This window comes from Schistocerca piceifrons, chromosome 2 (assembly GCF_021461385.2).
Source record: "Schistocerca piceifrons isolate TAMUIC-IGC-003096 chromosome 2, iqSchPice1.1, whole genome shotgun sequence".
Lineage (NCBI taxonomy): Eukaryota > Metazoa > Arthropoda > Insecta > Orthoptera > Acrididae > Schistocerca > Schistocerca piceifrons.
Genome location: NC_060139.1, coordinates 137,364,691 through 137,392,277, shown reverse-complemented (window position 1 = coordinate 137,392,277; position 27,587 = coordinate 137,364,691). Strand labels below are relative to the sequence as shown.

Genomic DNA, 27,587 nt, shown 5'->3' with positions numbered 1-27,587 from the left:
TGCATTTGCAAAGGATGCACGAGACAGTTGACTGCAGTATCTGCACAAATGATTCCTTCACATGCTCCACATTGTCTAGAGATGATCCCAGCTGGCTTGTTTTCTTTGCACTTTGTAAGCAGCTACTCTTACGGAATGTGTTGTGACCCCCATTGATTCCTTTGTCTGATGGAGCTTTTACCTGGTATTTGGTGTGAAATCATTGTTGGACTGTCACAACTGATTCACATTTAGTGAATTCAAGGGTACAAAATGCACATGTCTCTCCATTATTCACCACGTTGTGGCACACCTGCCTCCTAGTGCTCCACTTCGCAACATTGCCAGCCACCATGGCAGTCAGTCACAAAGTTACTTTAATCAAAGTATAGCAGACGAAGACAAACTTCTAGTGGTGTGCTCTGCAACTATGCGAGTACATGAAATGAAACTGAGAGATGCTCTACCCACTGATATTTCTTTTTCCTGTATATCTTGTTCTCAAACAATCATCTTCTAAAACCACTGTCTATTTACAAACTTTAATGTAGGCTATGAAGGCATATGAAAGATAATGGAATAATAAAGAAATCTTATTAAATCAACCAGACTGACTAGAATGTGCTTTGAGGCTGCTAAATGTAAAGTAAGGACTGAAGACAGAGAATCTGCATTTTTTTTTTTTTTTTTTTTTTTACACACACTCATGACAGGTCTCAAAGTACCTGACATTGAAGAAGGCACTAAAATAGACATCATCAGTTGGCAGAGATGTGAACTTGTTAGACTCTGCAGATAAAATAGTTTTTATATACTTCCACTGAAATATCATTGTGACTGACATTTCAAAGAGCTGAGTTGTAGATGCCAGCCAATTATATCCCTTTCTCAAGTGCTATGTGACTCACAGTATTGCCTGTTCTTTAGGAGCATGCACAAACTTGGCTAGCTGCATGCCACCCAATAATGCCTCCCCCCACTGCAATCTGCCAGTCACTGAGTTATTTTAGCTGAAGTGTAACAGAGGAAGACTAAATAATAAGAGAAGCAAGAAGTGGATTTGAAAACTGATCAAAGTGTATGGTAATAACAAGACAAATAATAAGCAGGGAAACACTGGAGATAAGCAACTTGTACCTTAAGAACAATGGATCTTTAAAACACCTAGGAAGCACTGTTAATTGGAGTAACAAAAGGGAACAGGAAATAATGAGTCCTATCAAGCCTGTAGAGAGTGATTCTTGTCTGAAATTAATAAACAATTCAGTATTAAACTGCTAACAAAAACATCGAAACACTGTGTTTACAAGACAACTGTGAGGCTGTTCGAGACATGAACACTGAGAAAGAAGGAAACAACGCACTAACTGTGAATCAGTCTTCGAGCATTGAAGGTTTAGAGAAGAAACAAACACAGAAATTCAGCAGTATGAAGGAGGAGGAGAATTGAACACGAACACGAACGAACACACACACACACACACACACACACACACACACACACACACACACACACAACAACAACAACAGTGACGAAGTGCCAGAAAGTAATTTATGAAGGAGGGAGACCCCTTCACAGATCAAATCTGAGGTGCCCGACATAGAAAACCACTGTCTCAAAAACATTTGTGACATACCAAAGCCAGCCAATGAAAAAGCATTTCAAAACTGAACCTTTGAACAGATAAACTAGATATGAAATGGTGTTAAAAATTCTGTTCCACAGTTCATGCAACACAGAAGTGATTTTACATAGCAAATAAACATACACCAGGCTAGTAATGGAACAAGGTAAGGGCACACTCTGGAGACATAAAACACTGCTGAATATGTCATAAATAGTTTTAATTTTTGCATTTGTTCTTTGTATTTACATAGATTCATATGTATACTGCTTTACCTGCTGTCTGCTTATGACACGAGTTCCCTTAAAAAGTTGACTTATTGACTTATACAAGAGGTTCTTCTTTAACGTACATTGTGAAGCATAAGCATAGGATTAGTATAAGTCATATAATTTTTTGTTGGATTAGCAAGGTGTGCTGGTATTCTATCTACTGGTAATATTTCCCAAAGTGTGTCCCTTAAGTTTGTCCAAAGTCATAAAAATGTGCATTATCTGTCATAAAAGGATACTGTTACTTGAGCAGGTAATGAACTTTCAGATATAGTATAATTTTGGTTAACAAAAAATAAATTCTTGAAGTAGGCACTTGGAAATATAGGACCAAACTTTTACATTTATTTAACTGTCTGAAATATAAAAGTATGTGCCAAATGTAAATAGTTCATTCTGTATGTACAATAAAGAAGTGAGAAAGACAGTTATATGAACACTGCAGAATAACTGTACAGCTAAAAATATTTACAAATATAAATTAAAATAACTCCTGAAAATACATGCAACTAAATTTTGTACAAAGTTTTTTTCTAATAAAAGACAATCTATACATATAAAAGCAACAGTAAAAAACATTTGATGGGAAATCAGCTTGAGCTGGGAAGTTCCTGTATTCCTGGAGTTTCGGATATCCCAAAACCCATATCTGCAAATAATCTGTGAAGATCTATGGAGCAGTAGGCACTAGAACTTAGTATCAAGTCCACCTGCTTCTGTAATTTTACGTATGCCATATCAACATCATTTTGTACTCGTACAGCACCTGGTTCTGTGGACAATAAAATTTATTTTTTTGCTGTTAAAAACAAACTACTTATTCATGACTGTTTGCTATCACTAAAATACTGAGAGTAACAAATTCTTATAACCTTATTTTTAAACTGAGTGTAGAAGGCGTCCAGAAATCAACACTATAAAATATTTTAGCTTTCTTGAACTGACAGAAAACAGAATGTGCAAAATAAGCCAGCACCCCAGCATTCAAATCACCAGAATGAGAGATGTATATTAATTAGAAATTTTAATATTAATTGGAAGTAAATGCATTCATATAATGTTTACTTACTGTGCTCGGGAGCTTTTGTCAAATCAAATATGTGCCGAAAATACGACAGCTGGTTGTACAGCTCACTGTCGGTATACTGAAAGAAAAAGGAAAAGGAAAATAAAATCTCTTTCCATCTGTTTACAGAAAGACGATGAGTAAATATTTCATTAAACAGCAATATAAATGTATAACAGACGTGATTCAGTGAGATTAGTGAAAATGCCTTTTGGATGTCATTGGGGGATGGCATCCATTGTAGCACACATGCTGAAGAGAAACTGTTAGCTAAACATATGGTGGCAGACACAACATATAACTGATGGGAACTGATACTGCAATAAGCTTGTGACTATTACAATATGATACAGGTTTAGGAGCAAGATCACAATGCTCCAGACCACAGAGTGGGGCACTTAATCTCTAAAGCTTGACTGACTCTGCCTCTCACCAGACATTGTACAAGGCTCTCACTGTGCCAAACAGGAAAAAAACACTATCTGCAGGGGATGATGATGATGATCTCATTAAGAGACTGAGCACAAACTCAGATTGGAGGATAATGAAGGACATCAGCACCATTCTTTTCAAAGTAACTATTCTAGAACTTACTGTTAAGTGATTTACTGAAACCACATACACCTAAATCTAAATGGCTAGGTAAGTATTTGAAGCACCATCCTTCAAATTAAATTAAAGTCCAGTGTCTTAACCACTGTGCCATCTCTCACCATCTTTCTCCAAGGCAAAGTGTCACAGTCAACAATGTGTGAAATGTAACAGTGTATGAACAGCATAGGCATTTATTTGTCAATAACAAGGGGACGGGAATACTGACCAGAGCCAGCTTTTTGTTTTTATCTTCCTGATCAAATAAAATCAAATCAAATAATAAGAAGTATGTAAGTTTATGCTTTTCCCATCAGCCACCACTAACTCCACAATACTACTGTCAGTACATTACAGTCAGAGCACAATTCTTTTGTGTAAGGACTAATAAAATAGTAGAGAAATACATTCACCAATATTAATGACAGTGAACTGTCAATGTGATGTACATGTATATCTCAAAACTATTTGCTGATAGAGAATGGGAGACAAGGTGCCTCTTGACTTTTTTTTTGTATTTCTAGCCCAAATTATTCTCTTCTTACCAAAATATGTAACTCTTTAAATCTTACATCAGGGCACATATTTTAGAAAGTGTTAAATACAAAAAATATATCAAGAGGCACCTTGTCTCCCATTCTCTATCAGCAAATAGTTTTGAGAAATACATGTACATCAAATTGACAGTTCACTGTCACTAATATTGGTGAATATATTTCTCTACCATTCTATTAGTCCTAACACAAAAGAATTGTGCTCTGACTGTAATGTACTGACAGTAGTATTGTGGAGTTAGTGGTGGCTGATGGGAAAAGCATAAACTTACATACTTCTTATTATTTGATTTTATTTTATTTGGTCAGGAAGATAAAAACAAAAAACATCCTATCCCACAATTGCTGCACCATTTTGCTACCTATGGTTCCAGTAAAGCCAACCAGTACCCTTATACAGTAGTAGGCCATTTGCTAGTTCTTTATTAGGCATAATTTCTTCAGGACTTTATCAAACAAATATTCTCTCTTTTGATCACGCAACACTTTGCACTGGATGATTAGGTGAGGTTGTGTTTCATCATCCTCACCACATGGCCTGCACATAGAGGCTTCTTTACATCTATCATGTGTAGGTGTTTCTTAAAGTTTCAACAGCCTGGCATTAGTCCTACCATGAGTTTAGTCTGTTTCCTGTTCAAGCCCACGATTACAGAACTACTCTTAAATCATGGCTCTGGTATAATTAGCTTGCCATATTTTTGTTTTTGGGTCACAGTCCAATATTCAGCATGCTGTCTTCTGATCCAGTTTTGTATTTTCTATTTAATCGTCACTTTAGTTGTGCTTAGGACTGGTTCCCATCCAATAAATGGAGTCTTAACAGCTGTCCTTTCTAGCCTATCAGCTTCCACATTGCCACTGATTCCAGAGTAACCAGCAACCCACTGCAGGTGTACCCTCTTGTTTTCCCAAAAGGGCTTTGTAGCATTCTGCAATGATCTTTGATCTCACTGCAGTGCCTGATGGTGATTTCACAGCTGTTTGACTGTCTGAATGATATGCAGATTCTCCTCCATGTACACCCTGATAGCATTTATTTCTGCCTGGAACAATGTGGCCAACTTTCCTACAGAGACTGTTCTCTCTAGTCTAGGCTGCATCCCATACACCCATCCCAAGGCCCTTGTGATTTTGACCCCATCAGTGAAGCAGATTATGCCTCCTAATGGTGTTGTGGTTTGTTCTTCCACTGCTCTCTACTTCCAACTGTTACATGGAAGGTTTGTTGGAGCAACTGCAAGTTGCTATATGGTAGCTGGCATTTCCCTGACCATTCCTATATATAACACATCCCATATTGGTGTGGATTCAGGATACCCTAAAGATACCCAATATTTCCAGTTATCATCCTATATGCTCTAGTTCTGCTTCCATTATAACCCACAAGTGTAATGAGCACATGTCCTGCATGGTCTCCATCCCAGTAGTGGATGTGCTGCTAATTCTGCCTGTTATGGCTAAGCAGGCCAGTCTCTGCACCTTGCCAAGCTCCTCAGCAGCCACCTTCATTGTATTTTGCTCCATCACACTGTAGCTCCCTATATTAAGTTGGTCTTATTAAAGTGGTGTCTATCCAGTACCTATTCTTAGAATTAAGACCTCAGTTTTTCACGTTGTTCTAGTGTTCATAAGAATAGCTTTCACCTCGGAACATGTCGTCTCCCACTGTCCATCAGCAAATTGTACTAAGAAACACACGTAAATCACGTTAACAAGTTCATTGTCAGTAATATTGGTGAATATATTTCTATAGTGCTCTATTAATCCTTACAAAAAAGAGCAGTGCTATGACTGTAATGTACTAACATAAATACCATGGAATTAGTGGCGGTTGATGGGAAAAGCATTAACTTATGAACTTCTTGTTTAAAGTTTAACTACTATTAAATCTGAACAGGACATGATGCTTAAAGTAAAATAAAATATTATAAAATTTAGACTGCAGCCCAAACAATTAACAAAATCACACACACACACACACACACACACACACACACACCACAGTCTTCCCATTGCCAGCTAAAATAGAGGATAGATCTCCTACTTAAAACATACAGAATCCTCTTCTTCAGAATATGAGACACATTATATTAACATGTGGCATACTGAAACACACATACATAATCATGACAGGTATGCAATTCGTCTCAACAGAATAAATAGCCAAAGGTAAGATGGCCATGCCCTTAATGGAGACTTTTATTACTTTGTTCCCTCCAAATGCACAGAAAAAGAAGTTTATTTCACCAACCACATCTTACTGTCCTTCATTTCCAGCCATTTTCCCTCTTAATTGAACTAGACCTGCTGGCTGAACTTCGAGGCAATCTCTCAAAGAGACAAAGGACCATTTACCATGGTGTCTCTTCAATAAACTTCCTTGATCATACGTCAGTTCCTTGCTCGTATGTCAGCTTACTCGGTGACCTAGTAATCAGAAAAATACTACTCCCTTCCACTACAAAATCAGGACACTTTTAAACTACTTTAGGAGTGCTTTCATTTCGAAGAACTGTTAAAGCAAACATAACTCTGCGCCTCGTAAGAATCAGAGCTAGTGGTTTTCTCCAACATTGATATCTGCCAAACCTGTGTCTTTGTTGCAATCTTAGACAGTTTTACTGTGCACAAATGGTTATTAAAAACGTTGTTCCATGAATTGGCACGAAACATATGGTACACTGTGTAGTGCTTTGAGAATATCGAAGTAAATTCTAGAACCACTTGGCCTTCCACCGTTTCGAATACCTGATATTTTAGAGGTGAGTGGGAAAATTGAATACACCCTACTGCGCATCACCTATTTGTATGTGCAGGTCAAAAAACAGTTATGAGAAAAAGATGGACCCGGTGGCCGAATGGCGGTAGACATGTACCTGCTGTATGCTCTATAGAGTTTGTACGGTAGAGAAGAAAAAGAAAAGTTTATGAAGTATTCTGTGCTCTTTGGTGTCTGTGATGATTTCAAAAAGACTAATGAACAATTGAATATGGATTTCTATGTACATTCATGTATTGGACTCGCTTGAGACTAGAGACTTTTAACTTACTTCACGTATTGGACTCTGAGAAGTCAAGACGCATGTTCATATTTTCATATGGTTTTTAAACCAACTCTTATGTCTTAATGTACTTAATTATTTCTAAAGCTCGAGATACGAGTGAGAAGATGAAGATATTTATGTCTAAGAAGAGAATTTTGTTCGCACAGCAGTTCTAGTACATCGTTAATCAACGAGTACATTGACACTTAAGTTCATATATGTGATCAATAGATTACAGAAATGAGAAGATATTATTTTCTGTGGTGAAAAACGTAAGAACGTGGCACCCAAGTCAGGACCCGAAGAAAATGGGAATTTCAAGACAGTGTGGCAGTGATATTTTTCATGTCTGGTGCAAAGTGATATCAAAAGTGCGCAAGAGTTTTTTTCTGGTCATGTGTTGTTTTTTATCTTTGCCGTAAGACTATAGAGTCTCCTAGTTTTTGTTACTTCTCTGTTGTTTTTTTAGTTTCTTCTCATTGTGAGTTTTTGTGAATAAATACTTTTTCGTAACACATTATACCGGACGGCTATGCAATTATTTGCTGTAGGCAAGTCACCTACATAATTGGTGACCTCCGATTAAGGAACTTTAAACCTTTCGTTAGCTACGTCGAACATTAACTGCAAAAGCAATGAACGACGATGGCAAACGATACAGTTCGATAACAGAAGAAATTCATAGGCTTCAGAACGAGATAGAAACTTTACAGTTGCATATTTCGAAAGATACGAACTTCAAGCATATACTGGACCAAAGGAATGACATTGGTTCAACAACCATGGCACATACCAACAAGGCAACATCATCGGAAACTGGGACTACTGCAGCACAATCACAGCAAGTAACAGCAATGGAACTACCCGCTGGTTTGAACGCTTCACCGACTCAACGGTTGCAATTACGAGCGCCCCCATTCATGCCTTCTCAGCCACACTCATGGTTCGCGGTAATGGAAAATATATTTCTACAACAAAGAATAGTCAGTGATCACGAGAAGTTGACCTTGGTGATAAGTAATTTGGCTTTGATATTTGACATTATAGTGAACTTGCCTACAGAAGGAGCATACTGTAGTCTGGCATACTGTAGTCTGAAAGAAGAATTAATTTCTCGGTGTGTGAAGTCAGTCGACATCAGAGTCAAACAAGTACTGTACCAAGAGAAACGGGGGAGATAGGACCCGTCAGAATACTGGCGTCATTTACGCAGCCTGGTAGATAGCTCGACAGTCTCTGATAGACTGTTACTCCACGTATGGCAACAACAGCTACCAACGCAAGTAAGAACTACACTAGCTACATATGACGAAAGATCAGTAGACGAACTGCTGCTCGCCGCAGACAGAATCTACGAGACGCACGAGCCTACTGCAACAGTCACAATGACGTCAACAGATGCCACGTACGATAACTACCATTACCAGCAAGACCAAACTGACGATATAACAGTAAACTGTGCCGCGGTCGAAACGCGACAAACAACAAAAAGTTCAAACAAAATTAGAGATTTAAAAACTGCAATAGAGGATTTGCGAACGCAGCTACGCACGCTACAGTGACCACAAGTTATCTTTAAGTGCAAGAGAGACTGGGCTGGGTGTGAAACACGAAGTCAACAAGAGGAAGAGCTAAGGTGTGTTGGTACCATAAACATTTTGGGAGAGATGCTACAAGATGTACATCACCGTGCGCCTACTCAGACAACCAAAGTATGTACAGAAACAGTGCAGTGTTTTCATGTCAGTGACAGCAATCATCAATACATATGCCTCCTGCTTCGAAAAGATTGTATGTATCAGACGTACTTACGGGTACAAGGTTTTTGATGGATACCGGGTCAGACATTAGTTCGCTTCCTGTCAGCCATGTGCCACACAACGAAAAAGACATACAGCCACATTTGAAGGCAGTGAATAACTCTGTGATTAACATGTACGGATGTAAAGTGTGCAAGATTGATGTGGGTTTTTCCAAACAGTTTACTTGGTCTTTTGTGATAGCTGGTATAACAGAACCTATTTTGAGCGCTGATTTTCTGGCACATTTCGAGTTGGCGGTCGACTTACAAGGAAAGCGTTTGTTAAATCTGACAGACAACAGTGCAATAACAAGCACTAAAGGGCATACAACTTGTGAGAAGCTATAGGCGATTTGCAACTCTGTAGCCAAAGAGCTACATGACGAAGAGAAGAATCGGAGATGTTCTGACAGACAGACAAAAGAAGTTAAACACAGTACGGTTCACTATATTCGTACCACGCCAGGACAACCCGTTTCATGACGAGGACGTAGAATCGCACCGGACAATCCTTCTTTCCACGAACAATACGAGACTGGAATAGAAGGGAGAACCGATAGAAGTACTCAGGGTACCCTCCGCCACACACCGTCAGGTTGCTTGCGGAGTATGGATGTAGATGTAGATGTAGATGTAGAGATTGACAGAAACAAAGGCGTTATTCGAGGAAATGTTACAGTCGGGAATAATTCGCCTGTCAGACAGTCCGTGGTCTTCACCCCTACACTTAGTACGTAAGAAAGATGGATCATGGAGACCATGTGGGGATTACCGAGCATTAAACTCAAGAACCATTCCAGATAGATACCCAGTACCTAATATACAGGACTTCACATGTGCTTTGGCCGGCGCGAAAATTTTTAGCGTCCTCGATTGCAAGAAAGCATACAACCAGATACTGGTGGCTCCAAGAGATGTTCAGAAGACAGCAGTGATTACACCATTTGGATTATTCGAGTTTTTATTTATGCCTTTGGCCTTAAGAATGCAGCACAGACTTGCCAGCATTTTATCGAAGTGATAAAGGGATTAACATTTTGCTTTGCTTATCTTGATGACATCTTTGTTTTCTCTCCCGCTGGTCAAACACATGAACTGCATCTGTGTTAACTTCGTAAGCGTCTATCTGACTACGGAGTTGTTTTAAACAAAAATAAATGCGTCATGCACAAGAACCAAGTCACTTTCCTCGGCCATACTGTGTCATCAGAAGGTATATTGCCTCTGCCAGAGAAGATATTTTTCATGTCTGGTGCAAAGTGATATCAAAAGTGCGTGAGAGTTTTTTTCTGGTCATGTGTTGTTTTTTTGTCTTTCCCATAAGACTACAGAGTCTCCTAGTTTTTGTTACTTCTCTGTTGTTTTTTTAGTTTCTTCTCATTGTGAGTTTTTGCAAATAAATATTTTTTCGTTAACACATTATACCGAACGGCTATGCAATTATTTGTTGTAGGCAAGTCGCCTACAACAGAAATGGGAAGAAGATATTAGGTGTTGCCATAGCAACCAGGCCTAACAAGATATGAGGACTGTTTCCAGTAATTGTATTGAGTCCAATAAACCAATGGAAGAAAGTTGCGAGTGCAATGCAGTAAAAGACATGAGAAAGTAATAGTGGGGGGAGGGACCGGATAGAAGGCCCTCAACTTTTCAACTAAGAAGATTGGGCATGGAGAGTAAGCCGTTTTCACACACGACATCGCACCGACACAGTAACCAGCGACTGACGCCGACTGCACCAGCTGTTGCTCACTGGTGCTGACTCCGTGTCCACTTGCCAACGACGACGCTGAAACCAACATTCGACGTTGGTGGCGCCAGTGCTGTCCACCGGCGCTGATTGCACATCCGCTCACTAACGCAACTAGAACTCTACGCCGAGTGAGTGAGAAACAATAATTGTTTGGTGAAGTTGATAGAACTGTTTAATGATAAACTGTTAGTGTAGTTATTGTACTCAGTGGTGAATTTTCTTTTAGATGATTACTAGGTTTAAAATCAATAACGTGATGCATCAAGAACAGCAACTAGCAGAACCAGCCATGGCTATGACAGTGAATAAGGAAACGCCAGACTGGGCTGAAGTAGCAAATTTAATCAAAGAACTAAGTCTAATAATCAAAGAACAAAAAAACAGAGTCAAATGGTCAAATTACTACTCTAAGTAAAACTTTAAATGCTCAGAAAGCTTCCTTGAGAGATGAACTGAGTGTGAATTCAAGTGAAAAACTAGAAGCACGAAGTGTAACTTTAAGTGAAAAGCTAGATGCACAGAGCGCTAATTTAAGTAGAGAAGTAGAAACAGTAAATATTCAAGTAAATGATAAATTGGACATTCAGAATAAGACTTTAGGATCGTTAAGCGCAAAAATATAAGAACAAAACAAGGAATTTAGCCAGTTGCGTGAAGGTATGGGATATTTGAAGACTGAATTTGATATTTTAACCACCAAAGTGGAAATTTTTTAGGTAGATATGAAAGGTGAATTAACTAGCTCTTTAAGTAGTCACGTCAAGCAGCTGTTCACTGACTAGTCATACACAGAGTAACCAATTCCAGGAATTGGTAAAGAAACTAGAACTTGATACCGAAGATAAATGTAATAGTGTAGAGTCTGAACTGACTGAAAAAACTACGATCATTTCAAAGTGTATGTAATGCTGCATTTGATGCTGTAAAACAAAGGTTACAAACTTTAAAGGAAAATGTTTAAAAGCAAGACAAACTATTTCTACAGTCCAATCGCAAATTGTAGGCGTTAACACGCGAGTAGATAATGTGGACCGTCACTTTAAAGAGAAACTAGTCACTTCAGACTTAATAAATATAAGTATTCTGGAGGAACAAGTAGAGGAAATAAAACGCTCGAAAAATTGCCGCGAGGACAATCTCCGGAAACATTTTGTCAGTTGCTTTTTTTGAAACTTAATGATAATAGCAATGTTTTAGACAACTTGTTCGAAGAATTCCAACTTGTCCATGACAGAGTAGAATATAGTAGCGGGACTCTGAATTTCACCGCGCTACACTCGTTCCCTCAGATATAAATTATACCGTCGCAGCAGTATGAGCGCTCGACGGCAGAGAAAATAGTAAAATTGTAACTCTTTTTTGTTGTCGTTTTCCTTTTTTCTATCCATTTCTTTTTTGTCTCTCGAGAGCAGAAGCTTAATTCAAACGTAAAAAACTTTTAGTTAGTCTTGCTCTGATTTTAATGTAAAGACATATTGTGGAAGTTGTTATGACATTTGGAGGAGGGAAGCAACATAAAATAAATTGCATTTAATATCAAGACGGTTTCGTATACATTAGAAATTCCTGGACGATGAAACTTATTGCAAGATTTCGGAGCAGACTTTTCACGCAGAAATGAAGTAGGAGATTTTTGAAGACATGGACGCCGCAAAAAAGAAGACATGTTAACATGGTAAAGGATGAACTCTTATCTACGCCATTTCCCCCTGTCAGTTACATTTTGTTATTCTCTGTTCTTTTTCAATAATTTTTGTAGTGGAAATTGGTTTGACTTTTGCTCAGGAACGTCACAAGGACCACCCCAGCAATAGCTTTTCCAATCATGAAGTCCGATAACTTTTCTGTAATACGAAATCCGATTTGCATTTCATTCTTTCCCTTTTTCACGATCATTAACTATTTAAAAAAAAAAAAAAATAAATAAATAAAAAATAAACCTTTTTTATTCACCATTTCTTCCCACATTTACAACGTTTTCCTTTCTTTTTTATTAACCACTACAAAATAGAATAATTTTACCTGATGTTGTGTTACCTAGTAAAGTGGTAGTTGTGGGGAGGCTTTCACACAAAACTTAACGAGAAGTATTGGTCCGTAAGCAACTGAATGAGGTTAATGTCAGATCCATGGGATCCGGGCGGAGTCACATCTGTCTCCCAGGGACATTAACATTCTGTGTTAACGGGCAAAGTGACAACTGTCTGATCCCGAGTTGTTTTCGGTGTTTCTTCTATACTATTTTGCCTGCACTGAATTCCCTTCAAACCACTGACACGCGTAACGCACTGCCCGGTTTCAAGAAAGAAGTAGTTACAAGAGCTGGACGGCGTGTGAAATTTAATCTGTGGTATCGTTAGCATTAAAGGGGGGAATCATGTAGTGACCTATTTCTGACAATCAATCCCTACAAGTGTACAGTGCTTCATAAACATTCCGTGAAGTGTTAATTTACGTGCAGTGATATAGTTATCCTTTGACTTAGCTTTAGTTAGTTATTCCGTGCTGTTCATGTCTACACAATTCATTCATGTGTGTAGTGTTCAGTTATTGCTAAATGTATGTGGGAATAAAGGAATTGTTTTCTCAAACACCCACAACACCATCCTTGTTCTTGTGTCTGCTATATGCACATCCTCTGGTTGTGGTGTATTTCATAGCTGGTATTGAGTCATTTGTCCATCGCCACCAGATTTGAATAACACTCTGGAAGGGCAATATTAATGACCTGCCTGGCATCCACAAGACCTTTCATTGCAGGGAATTAATCCACAACACCGCTCATTTGCAGTACTCCTTTCAGCTCTTTTATATCACATTTAATTTTAAGAGTATATGAGTAAGGGAGATCAGACAAACATAGCACTAACTTGTCTCTCTTGCCCTGCATCCTCTTTCTATTCTAGTCAGCATCTAGTGGGGTTTCATTCTTTACAGCACATGTTCACATTCATTAACTTTGTATCCCTGTTTTACTCCTAAGACTGATTTATATAAAACCCTATTTTTCTCCTAAGAAGAATTTATATAAAAGATATGAAAAGCAGATGAAACTGTCTTGTGTCAGCCCTACTCCAGATGTGCATCTTTGAATGAATATGTGTCAAATATTGTCAGCTCCCAATTCCAGTACTGAATATTAAACAGGGGCATTCAAACATTTCATTATTTAAATAAATCTTTTACAGCTGAAATATTACAAAACATTTGAACATTTGTTTGTGTATAACAACATTAATTCTATTACTTATATCTATGGATTGGTACACATGGAAGTATCACATTTTATACACTCACCTCACGATACATCAGTCCTTTGCCACACAAGTTACACACTGGGTAGCCACGGCCAAACCACAGTGGCAGCCTGCGAGTGCGATTTGTGCACGCAGGATCTTCACACACGAGCCAGTTCTAGGAAACAAATTAACAACAGTATTTATAATGAGGATATAATAAAATGAAACATAAAATAAAAAATAATACAAATGTTACATTAACAAATATATACCCATCAAAAAGAGGATCATTAGGAGCCAAATATCTGGAAGTATTACCTTACTTTGCATTTTGCTCCCCCATTTGTGATTCAGAGTGAATCTTCTGCTCAATTTCTGCATTTATGCTCGTCTCCAATTCCCTGTTTAGCTTTTAACACAAAAAACTAAGTCCTTGCAATCACATTCTTTTTCAACTACTATTGTTGGCCTTTCTATTTCTAATGCTGCTGTTTAAGTTTTTATCTATGCAGACAGAGAAAAAAATGAAGCACCCAGAAGAGGAGAAGGAAACGAAATGAAATTTCATAAGTTAAGAAGGTACGGGACGTTATTTCAATGATTAAGAACATCAAGATGAATTTACAAAGAATTTAACAGAACGAGCTCATGTATCAGTCTGATATCACACCTCCTCTGGCCTGGATGCATGCACTAATTCATTTGGGAAGGGTGTCAAAGCCGTTGTATCCTCTCCTGAGGGTACCTGGCTCATAACTGTGGAGTCGATGTCTGAGCTGGTTACAAACGTTTGATCGGCGACAAATCTGAGGATCCTGATACAAAAATGAGTACAATATCATGTAAACAGGGACACGTGCCACATGTGGATGAGCATTGTCTTGTAGAAAAATGGCACTATTGAATTAGGCCAAGGGGATTGCGAGAGTGCAGTATGTGGTGAAGAGACAGTTCCCACAGGCACCGTTAAGAGAAACTTGTGCTTGAAGTATCCAAGTGGTCCGCGTAATGATCAGGACTCACATCCTACACATGTCCCCCAAAGTAGTGTTCCGCCACCCACCCAACCTACAGAATATCCTTGTCCATCCTTACTCCACTCCTCTCCCAATCCTGCATCCTTTGTATTGTTCCCTTGTGATCGATCCTGGCATGAATGGCCTATGGCAAACTGCAAACTTGACAACAATCCAATTGCTAAATATGCTGCAACCCCATCTGTAAACTCGCTTTGCTTCACTAGGCATGGCACCTGGAAACACACTTCAGAAAAGTTTCTCTGAACTACACAGATGGGAATTGTCTTTTTAACACATCCTGCATTCTCACAGTCCCCCCCCCCCCCCCCCTCCCACCTCGCCCTATACCTCCGCTAATCTGTTCCCAATGTCTCACTCTTGTCTTTTCCTAATCTCCTGTGTCTACACCACTCCTCCTCCATCCAGATCATGTACTACCATGTTCCATAAACCCCCCCCCCCCATGCAGGCATCCTACCTCTACCTCTGTCTGCAGCTCATGGTGTAGTGGCTAGCGTTGCTGCCTCTGGATGATGGGGTCCCAGGGTTCGATTCCCGGGGCCGGGTTGGGGATTTTATTTGCCCGGGGCCTGGGTGTTTGTGCTGTCCTCATCATTTCATCATCATCAGCAGCATCATCATTAGTGAAGTGGCTAGATTGGACTGTGTAACAATTGGGAATTTGTACGGGCACTGATGACCGCACAACTGAGTGCCCCACAAACCGATCATCATCATCATCATCATCATCATCATCATCATCATCCCTCTCCCTCCTCCTTAACCACACTCCCTTCTCTCTCCCTCCCTTTCTCCCTCTTTATCTTTTTTCCTTCCCTTCCCCTCAATCTTTTCTGCTCTCAGATTCACCCCCTCTCCCTCTCCTTACATCTCTTTTTGTTGTGCCCTCCGTACTCTTTTCATCTTGTTGCACAGCCATGAAGTCATCTGCCCAGAGACCTGCCTCTTTTCCACTACCCCTCCTTGTATCCTTGCCTACACCCTCCCTATCTCTTATCAGCTCAGGCAACTGCTTCCAATCATCAAGTATCAATAATTAGTCTTGCCCTGGCCACAGGATTGTGCATTTGGGTGTCTGTGCATGTGAATGTGTATGGTATTACTAGAAAAAGAGCCAGTGCTTGGAAGTTAGTGTGAATGCCATTTTCTACTGTGTGTTTCAGTGATCCACAAATAGATCCACTGTGGGTGAGTGGTTACCTTCCCGTATTTTCATACTGCTCCATCCAGGAATTTTCATCATTTTATAGGTAACATATGAGGACGCAGGATGCTCAAGATGTGCCATTGTGCCATCAAGAGGTCCCTCAACTGCAAACAGCTATGATCTGAAGTCATACCTGATGGCTTCCTACATCATGATGCCCGGTAACACTGCTGTGCCTATCCAAAACATTAGGAGGAGGGGACCTCTTCCCAGTTCACCATCATACTCACTGATGATGCATGGTAGTGCAGAACCACAATTCATCACTGCACACAATGCAATGCCATTCATCAGCAGTCCATGCTTCCTGGTCACTGCAATATTCCATATTCAGCCATTTGTATTGTGTTAACAGCAACCAATACGTGGATGGAAATTCCCTAGTCCAGTTGCTGCTAGTTTCTATCCACTGCTACATCATGACACGGAATGTTGCAGGGAGACCATTGCTTGTTGTCAGATGGCAAGCGCAGATTTGAAGGGATTACAATGTGCTTCTCCATGTGGACTCTCCTTGTGGTGGTCAGATGTGGTTTCCTGGAACCCTGATGAGTATGCCTGCCCTAACCTTCCCACGCAGTCGAACACCGGGCCACTGTCATATCTGAATGCCCCACAACTCCGGGTATTTCTCAATTTGACTATCTGGACATATGGACAGCCCATAACAGGGGTCCTTTCAAACTCTGTCTGGTGCTGATAAATTATCACATGAGTGTGAGGAACCTCTGTGTCCTGCACAGTGATCACTCAACATTTGATGATAATTCGTGCCACTTATATACCCTACTAAGAATGGTAAAAATACTATATATGAACAATACTAATGCACACTGGCGGCCATTCTATTTGTCACAAAGAATTAAAACTCTAATAATTTACACACCTGCCAATGGCGTGTATTTGTACAAAGTTCCATTGACATCTGATCATTTCTTCTGGAGGCTTCACTTTTTTGTCAGGCACTTTACTTGAGCTGCTGTAGAAACACTCTTCCAAGCAGGTTTCACAACCTGTGACAAGGGGGTAAACAAGCTGTCTGTGAAATATTGTTACTAGGGCTGGAAAATTTCTCAGGCGGCATGGTGCAAGGCACCAATCCACTGTCGTGACAAGCTAAATTATGTCATGGCATGCCATGCCGTGATGCTGCACTGCCTTATTCCCCTACATTACTGAAGGTGGTGATAAAAACAGAGCCAGCCAGAGTGGCTATAAATATTCACCACTCGTAGCTAGCAGTACCCTGCCTCTGACTACTGCCAACACCAACACATACTTTACGAGAGCCAATGGACCCATGTAGCTCAACAGGCTTCACTTTATCCGTTAGCTGCTGGTCTACATGCTGCTGCTAGATCTGATGATTCTGGTACTTATGCTGCAGCCACTATGAGGTAACACGTACGAAGTAACTTCATCTGGTCTTGCCGTATCGGAACACGTAGTCCACCATTATAACAAGGTAGGCCGCTGTGGCTAGCGGCACCTGCTTCCCCATCCGCCAGCAACCACATTGCCACTAGGTGGCGCGATGATCACAGCACTTCTTGCATCTGCAATGTCATATTACTCCACAGACACTTTGTTTAGGCCGCCACATGGCCACAGCGAAGTCAGTTGAAGCAGACGCACCATCCTGGACACCATCACTTTCGAAGCCTTCTATGAGGCGTCAGCCATCTGTTATTAGCAACGCTCACCAACTTTGGGAGCAGGTGTCAGGACTTTGTATTCACTGATTCACAGACTTTCATGACTGTGATTTTCAGACACCGTTTTAATTGTGATCCGTTTGGACATAAAATTTATACTGTTTAAACTCGCAGTGATTGTAGTCCACTTTGGGCATGTGATTCTCGCTTGTCACTGACTGTCAAGCTGTGATGACAGTAGTCCGGATTCTTTTCAACCTATACATTTTTGTGGTGATCACGTGATTGAACAGCTGCAGCCATTGTGAAATGAGAAGCTTCTCTTTTACGTTATACTAAATTACGTGTTTCTTGTTTTATGTGTATCTAGGAGCCTGTTCTTGCTTAGAATGCTCTTATAAGGTCACTTCACATCTGTTTACATCTCCAAGGGGTCTTGGGTTTGGGGTCTGCACTCCAGCAAGCATTGCAACTGACCTGACCCACTGCCAGAACCACTGTCTGTCTGGCAGACAAGCATCCTGCTGCTGAAGAAACACTTGTTGCCACTCTCGTGTTGCATCCTCAAGACCGCTGATGCTGCTACTTTGCAGAGGCCGCTTGTCTGGGTGGTGACCATGTGCCCTCACAGCCAAACACATCGTTTTGTACTTTGCTTAGGCAGACTCCTGCGTGGAGTCAATGCACACCTCTGAGATGCCACCTTCAACCACTGTATGAGCATCTTTCTAAATGAAAAATGCATTTTTCCATTTGAATTCCACCGATTCCACAGACACAGAGATGTTTGTGTTACGCAGTCCATTGTCCTGCATCCTGAGGGAAGAGATGTCCATCCTGCCAATTAATCGAGTTTGGCACAGCCACCCATAACAATAATGAAATGTGTGTGTGGCTATTGCCTCCTATAGGGTAAACCAGTCACCTGATGTAAGTCTTTTTTAGTTGATGCCACTTCGGTAACTTGCATATCAATGATGATGAAGACAACACTACATCCAGTTCCCAAGCACAGAAAATCTCCAACCCAGCCAGAAATCAAACCTGGGCCCCTGGCATGGCATTCTGCTGTACTGCACACTCAGCGATGGAGGCAGCCAATGGTGTCAGAAGAGAGCCCGTGACAACTAGTGACATCAATGGTCAACATCCAGCATCAGCATCGTAAAGTGGTGAGTGAAAAAGTGTTTTGTACTGCTTTCTATTCAAGTGATTGACGACAGCAAAATAGTTGGATTGGAGAGTCAGTTTAAATGTTCGATTTGTGAAAGTGGACTTGAGTAGATTTGAGTGAATTCAGGGAGAACACTAAAGAAACTGATGGATGTTTAAACTCGGTTAGGTATCACCTCTTGTTCATTTTAAAGTTTCCAACAGTACAATGCAGAATTAAGCTTTGTTTGCAGACTGACGGGGCCAAAGGTGTCCGACAGTACACAAATGACACCCTAGGCTTGGCACTGTACAGTACTGTCGTCATCCGAATGGAAACCTACTTGCTTTTTCCGTTACGTGGACAATACGTTCGTCATCTGGCCACATGGTATGGATAAACTCCTTGACTTCCTTACACATCTAAACTCCATACACCCCAACATCAAATTCACTATGGAGACTGAAACAGAGGGTAAATTACCTTTCCTTGACGTCTTGGTCAAGAGAAGGGCTGACGGCACCCTAGGTCATGGGGTGTATCGGAAGACAACGCACACCGATCTGTATTTGCACGCAGACAGCTGCCACCACCCTTCACAGAGGAATGGGGTACTTAAAACTCTAGTACATAGGGCACGCACTATCTCTGACGCAGAGGAACTACCCCAGGAATTGGAACATCTGAGAACTGTATTTCGAACAAATGGGTACTCAGAATGGCAGATTCAACGTGCTCTCTGCCCAACCACTACAGCTCACAACCTGTGGAGATGGATGAAATCATGAGGGAGGAGGTAGGTACTGCGTTTATTCCATATACAGGCACACTCTCGGGGAAAATCACCTGCATTTCGAAGAAACACCGGGTCGGAACTGTGTTTTGCCCTCCGAATAAAACTTGTGCACTGGTGGGGAGCGCCAAAGATGACCTCAGTTTGAGGAAGGCTAGTGTGTACCAGATTCCGTGTCAATGTGGCAAGTTGTATATTGGTCAGACGATGCGTACCGTCAAGGATCGATGCTGTGAACACCAGAGGCACACTCGACTGATGTATCCGAGCAAGTCGGCGGTCACTGAAAATTGTTTGTCGGAAAATCACGCTATGGAGTATGAACACACGAGGATTCTGGTGTAGACGTTGAGATACTGGGACAGCGTTGTTAGAGAGGCCATCGAAATTTGCACCAATGATGACCTCATAAATCGTGACTGTGGCTATAATCTTAGCAAGGCTTGGGAACCAGCGACTGGGTTAATCAAGAGTAAATTGAGCAAACATATAGTTGTGACGACCATGGTGGACAGAGCCATTACACCGACATCATATCAGACGCCGTCGCAATCTGTTCCACCACGCGACCATGGCGCAGGGCGCGGACGGCAGAGGGAGTGCGCCGCAGGCGGAGGGTATTTAAATCGGCCGCCGCCGCAACCGAACCCAGTTCCCCCTGAGCAGCCATAGCATACGGATCTCCATACCGGCACGTTCACAGGAGCTCAGTCCATCAGTTCACCTGATGATGGCGACATGTATGATCGCTGAAATATTGTGCCCGTTGGACACTGTAGACAGGCAGTACACCCGTGGATATTTTGATTACTCAAATTCAAGTTTCGCAGCATACTGTCTTCTGACTACTACTGACACAGACGTACTCCACACCGACCAATGGTCCCATGTGGACAAACTGGCTTTGTCTATATCTAGCAGCTTCATCCACTAGCTGCTAGTCTACATGCTGCAGTCAGTTTCAAATACTGGGTCTCTTAAATTTTTCTCAATAATGTTCCTCAAAAAGAACGTCATACTCCCTCCTGGGATATCCATTTCAGTTCCTGAAGCATCTCTGTAAGACTTGCGTGTTGTTCAACCTATCAGTAACAAATATAGCAGCTACTCTCTGAATTTGTTCAATGTCTTCCTTCAAACCGAACTGGTACAGATCCCAAACAATCAAGCAGTACACAAGAAAAGACCACCCTAGCAGTCTCCTTTACAGATGAACCACACTTTCCTATAGTTCTCTCAATAAATCAAAGTTGACCATTCATCTTCCCTACCGTAATCCTCACATACTTGTTCCATTTCACATCACTGTGCAATGTTATGATCAGATATTTATACAAAGTGACTGTGTCAAGCAGGTCACTACAAACGCTGTAACCTAACATCAAACATCACAGGTTGGCTGCTGCTTGTGTTTTTTTTTTTCTTTTTTTCCCCTCTTACTACTCATCTGCATTAACTTAACACTTTTCTACATTTAGAGCTAGGTGCCATTAATCATACCATCTAGAAATTTTGTCTACATCATCTTGATCTTGTATCCTCCTACAGTCACTCAACTTCGATACCTTATCGTACATTACAGCATTATCAACAAACAACCACAGATTGCTGCCCACTGTCTGATAGATTATTTATGTATAAGAGAATAATAGTTGTCCTATCACATTGCTCTGGGGCCCTCCTGACAATACACTTGTTTCTGACAAATGCTTGCTGTCGAAGACAACATACTGGCTTCTGTAAATTAAACTGCTAGACCTGATGATTTCGGGGCTCTAGCCAGAGCCAACACTAGGAAGCCATCTTTGGAGTGACTTCAACCAGTCTCTTGGCATCTCCAAGGGTTTGGGTTGGGGCCTGCACTCCAGCATGCCATCCACCTGACCCCACTACCACAGCCACCTGCTGACTGGCGCACGGAAATGCCTAACAGCAGTCTCACGTCGAAAAAGGCACTGATGCTGCGACTTCGTCAAGACCGCTTGCCTGGACGGTGACCACATGTACTCACAGCCAAACATGCAACATTTTGATTTGCTGAGGTAGACTCTGCTGCCTACGGTCAATGCACACTTTTGAGTTACCTCCTTCAACCACTGTGCAAGTATCTTCCTAAATAAAGAATGTATTTTTCCATTTGAACTCTACTCCTCGACAGCCAAGTTGTCGATGTTATGCAACCCATTGACCTGTTCCCCTCAGTTAAGAGACATGTATCCTGGCAAATAATTGGGGTTTGCACCACCATCCCATTATAGAGCCTAATTCAAAGCACATTTATAATTTTCTTTACCTGACCACTATCATCCGAAACAATCTCAAAGCCACAGAGCAATATACATGAACTTTAACTTGTGAAAAGATATTATGAGTACATTAAATATAGTGCAATTAAAATCAGTGTGCTTTTAAGCATGTACTTACTGTGCTGTGCTTACACTAATTTTAATAATATGACTAGTAATACACTTACCAAATAATAAAGATGTATGTAGTGACGAATAGCAACTGCTAAGCGGTTTTGTATGTTTGCAAGATAGGAGAGTGGAGATACCGCACACTGTGGGTTGGGGCACTTTTCAAGATGTAAAATAGGTCCTGCCTCCTGAAAAACATAACACAGTTTTATGGTATGTAGTTCTCTTGCATGTGATACATGTGGGCAAGTTTCCAATTCAGGGACCAAATTTTTATATGGTACGAGAGTATCTTCCTATAAATCTGCACTGCTCCATTACAGATGACACAATAATTATTATGCAAGAAAATAGTAAGAGAATTGTGCTATGTAGGCATCATTTTTACTTGCTGAATGTAATCAACTTTAAACTTTCAAAGATGTGAGACTTTTAATGGGCAAACTGATTAAAGTGTGCACCTGTCTGCAACTGCCACACAATCAACTGATTTAATTTAGAGCTATATTTTCTAAGCTACACAAAATTAAACACATTCTTGCTTACATTCACTGGGGACAGGTCCCAGTACAGTTAGTAAGACACATATTTGAGAAGTGTGGAGTGGAATGGGGAGATATTTGTCTGAACAGAAAGGGGGGGGGGGGGGGATATTTATCTTGAGGAGAAAGGAAGCCACCTAAATTTCAGATACCACAGAATGTAATGAGAATGAGAAGTGAAGATGGATACAGAAGAAAAATGACAAATGGAGAGAATATAATTAGTATAGTTTAATATATACAATAAAAAAGGGAAAATGAAGGGGAGGAATATGAAGAAATAAACTATTTGTTGGAACTTTGGGTCTGAGTGACAACTTATTGTGTCAAACTTAGTATTCTTTGAATTGAGCGTTACCCAACAGTTGACTTCCTTAATTTTCGATATTATCAGTATACAATATGTGTGCTCTGCAATATTACAAATAAAATATTGTCAATGTTTTCAGCATTTAATCTGAATGGCATTCCCCGTACCAATCTTCGTAGAATTTCACATTTTAAAATTTCTAACAAACATTAACGGCAAAAGGTAGTGTTGTCTAAATTATTATTTTAAATCTGGGGAGGTTGTAAATTGAGAGGATGTATTGGACAGCAAGTATCCATTTCCAGAGTTTGGCAAAACTCATGCTGCCCAGGATGTAGTCAATTTTTTTTTTTCATTTCTTCATTTTTTTCAGTCAAATGAAACAAGACTCTGTAGCCATGTCTGTTACATGAATGATTTTCACTCACTCTCTTGGTTTGATTTGTTTCACTTAATGCAAGACAATTGACTGACACAGTCTGTGGTGGTTATATGAATGTTTTCACTCTGTCCCTGGGTCTGAATGATTTCACTTATGAGGGTTGACTGAAAAGTAATGCCTCCACCTTCGTAACTCTTCAGCAGTTGGCAGCATTGGTATGCGGCAGGTACTGGCTTGTTCCGTAGCGTCTTCTCTACAGCTCCAGTTGGCGGGAAGCCTTCCCATTGAACAGTTGTGTTGTTACAGTGTAAAGTGTGGAACCCTGCGCATACGGTCAGTCAATGCGATTTAAACAACATGCAGCCATTGAATTCTTGACAACAGAAGGTGTCACCCCAAAGGAGATTCATCAGAGAATGAAAGCAGTTTATGGTGATTGTGTTGATGTGAGTACTGTGCATTATTAGGTGAGTAAGTTTAAAGATGTTGACGCAGGAATATCTGACCTTCGTCACAAACAAAGAGTTGGATGGTTTGTGACAGCAACCACAGAGTTTCACAAGCAAAATGTCGACAGATTGATTCAGGGCGATCGTCATATCACTCGGAGAGAAACTGCAAGCACAATCGGCATTTCACAAGAAAGTGTGGGTCACATTATTGCTTTGCTTGGCTATCAGACGATCTGTGCACGATGGGTACCCCAGATACAGACCCCTGAAATGAAAGTGCACCAACTTGAAATCTGCCAAGAACTCCTCTTGTGTTACGAGAATGAAGGTGATGCCTTTCTCCATTCAACTGTGACAGGATAACGGAACGTGGGTACACCATTACGACCCGGAGACGAAATGTCAGTCCATGGAATATTGACACAAAGACTCGCCCAGAAAAAGAAATTCAAGATGCAGCCCTTAGCTGAAAAAATCATGGCCACAGTGCTCTGTGATGCAGATGGTGTTATTCATGTTGATTTCCTTGACCATGGAACAACAATAAATTCAGAGTGTCACATCACAATGCTGCGAACGCTGAAACGACAGCTAACAAGGGTCCGAAAGGAAAAGGGAAATGTTTTCCTGCAGCATGACAACGCCACACCACACACTTCATGTGCCACCACAGCAGAACTTCAGAGACTGAATCTCACCACCATATGGCATCCTCCACACAGTACAGATTTAGCATTGTCTGACTTCCATCTGTTCCCAATAACGAAAGACAATCTGCGGGGACATCATTATGCTTCTGATGAAGACGCTGAGAGAACTGTGAGACTGTGGATGCAGAAACAGATAGTCAACTTCTTCTGAGACGGCTTCAGAAAACTTGTTCATCATTGGCAGAAATGTATCCACTTGGCTGGTGATTATGTCGGAAAGTGAACACTGGTAATTAAAGATCACCTTCTAAGGATTATTTCTGCATTTGATTTATTAAAATATCCCCATCCAAATCCAATTATCGAAGGTGGAGGCATTACTTTTCATTCCACCCTCATACATACTGTTTCAGCCTTTCAGTTATATGTGAACCATGACTAGCATTGCTAACTTTTTTAGAGATAGGCAATGTCAATCTGTCTCTCTCTTCTGGCTAGTTTTCACTGTCACCGATAATTCTCTTCCAGTAAACACTGAAGCGACATGAACAGAAACCAAATAAGACACATTTCTTTAATTGCTTGGGGGGTTAACTGGTTGGGAGGTTAATCATTTGCCTATTACGCATATATTGTCACTTGTTTTGTTGTTGTTGAAGAAATACTTACCATTGTCTGTTAATCTTCTTTGAACTTCTTTCATTAACACTGTTTCAGAACATAAATTATACCTGCACATACTGTATATCGCATTGAATTTATCTTGAGGGTAATTTTTTATTCAATCATGCTTCCATTCCCTCAACACTGAATGTTTCGACATTTTGATCCAGACACAAAGTCCAGTATTAAGTAATTACCTATTCACAAACATGGACTAAAAACTGAATTGAAAGCTACTTAATGAAAACTCAATAAAAAGCAAATATCAGAACAACAACAGTGATAACATGGGAGGACAAAGTGCAGTTAACAATAATTAATTAACAATGACAAAACAATGTAATATTTCTGCTCCCACAGACTTATTTCACTCTAAAGAAATGAATGCGTAATAATCCACCAAATAGGCAAAACTTCAACCAACTGAATTGATCGTTTTCATTCAGTTGCTCCCACAGACTGATTTCACTCAAAAGAGTGAGTGAATAGTCCAACCAATACATAAAATTACAACTGGATGAGTCAGCTGTTTTCTAACAGCCAGCTGAATCAATTGTTTTCATTCAGTTGTTCTCATCACTACTGGGATGATCCAACTGGGCTCTGTGGTCCAGCAGACGCTACATTTCTTTGAGTTATGACAAGAGTATCGCTCAGTAACTATGTACAGGACTTCACCATGGTGGAGTTCATTTGGATAGGAATAGAGCAATATGTATAGTGATATTTGTAAGATCATACTTAGTAAAGGAAATTAGTATGCAGAGATAGAGTTGTAAAAATTGATAACGAAGTTCAAACGAAAATACACAAACAGCATTTCAAAACAAATGCCATTAGGAATATTCAAAAAAGTAACAATGCATTCTTAATGTATTTGAACAAAAATGGGTTAACTTCAAACTATACAAATGCCAGAGAAACAAAACTTAACGACTTGCAAATCATTTTGTCAGAAATACCAAATATCAAGGTTGTATGCTTGAATGTACAATGGCTTACAAAGGGTCGTATCAAAATCTTAAATAACCTTGAAAACTTTTATGTTGCCAGTAGTTTTTGTAGGAGTAATACTAGTAGAAAGATCAACGGAATACAGAGCAAGATTTGATTTTGATTCCCTTAATGAAAAAAATATATATTTCAAAGCTGCTGCATAGTGCTGGAGCATAATATTGTAATTTTATCTGTGTATAGAATTCCAGGTGCACAAATAACAAAACTTTTTTGTTGAAAATTATAGTGTCTATAAAAAAAGAAAAAAGAGAGAGAGAGAGAGAGAGAGAGAGAGAGAGAGAGAGAGGGAGGGAGGGAGAGAGAGAGAGAGAGAGAGAGAGAGAGAGAGAGAATTATAACAACTGCTGCTTTCACCATACACTATGTGATCAAAACTATCCGGACACCTCCAAAAACATACATTTTTCATATTGGGTGCACTGTGCTGCAAGCTACTGCCAGGTACTCCATATCCGCAACCTGATCATGAGAGAGCAGAATGGGGCACTCCTCGGAACTCACGGACTTTGAACGTGGTCAGGTGATTGGGTGTCACTTGAGTCATACATCTGTACGCGAGATTTCCACACGCCTAATCATTCCTAGATCTACTGTTACCAATGTGATAGTGAAGTGGAAATATTAAGGGACACGTACAGCACAAAAGCGTACAGGATGACCTTATCTGTTGACTTGACACAGACTGCCGACAGTTGAAGAGGGTTGTAATGTTTAATAGGCAGACATCTATCCAGACCATCACACAGGAATTCCAAACTGCATCAGGATCCAATGCAAGTACTACGAAAGTTAGGTAGGATGTGAGAAAACTTAGATTTCATGGTCGAGCGGCTGCTCATAAGCCACACATCATGTCAGTAAATGCCAAACGACGCATTGCTTGGTGTAAGGAGTGTAAACATTGGACGATTGAACAGTGGAAAAACATTGTGTGGAATGACGAATCACAGTACACACTGTGGCGATCTGATGCCAGGGTGTGGGTATGGTGAATGCCCAGTGAATGTCATCCGAAAGCCCGTGTAGTGCCAGCAGTAAAATTTGGAGGCAGTGGAGTTATGGTTGGTCGTGATTTTCATGGAGGGGGCTTGCACCCCTTGTTGTTTCGCATGGCACTATTACAGCACAGGCCTACATTGATGTTTTAAGCACCTTCTTGCTTCCCACTGTTGAAGAGCAATTTGGGGATGGCGATTGCACCTTTCAACACGATCGAGCACCTGTTCATGATGCACGGCCTGTGGCAGAGTCATTACATGACAATAACATCTCTGTAATGGGCTGGCCTGCATGGACTCCTGACCTGAATCCTATAGAACACCTTTGGGATGTTTTGAAACGTTGACTTCATGCCACACCTCACCAACCGACATCAATAC

At 40.5% G+C, this 27,587-nt stretch overlaps 1 protein-coding gene across 1 annotated transcript in view; it reads right to left on the bottom strand.

Annotated features, from left to right (window-relative positions):
* Positions 1 to 1,823: 1,823 nt before the first annotated feature.
* LOC124775038 (DNA polymerase alpha catalytic subunit) overlaps positions 1,824 to 27,587 on the bottom strand; it is a 256,724-nt gene continuing 230,960 nt past the window's right edge. Inside the window, exons 27-30 of the mRNA XM_047249816.1 lie at positions 22,249 to 22,380; positions 13,986 to 14,102; positions 2,946 to 3,021; positions 1,824 to 2,648 (exon numbers count right to left, since the gene is read on the bottom strand). Coding sequence (XP_047105772.1) covers positions 2,467 to 2,648; positions 2,946 to 3,021; positions 13,986 to 14,102; positions 22,249 to 22,380 — 507 coding nt within the window. The 3' untranslated portion in view covers positions 1,824 to 2,466. The remainder of the gene's footprint in view (positions 2,649 to 2,945; positions 3,022 to 13,985; positions 14,103 to 22,248; positions 22,381 to 27,587) is intronic.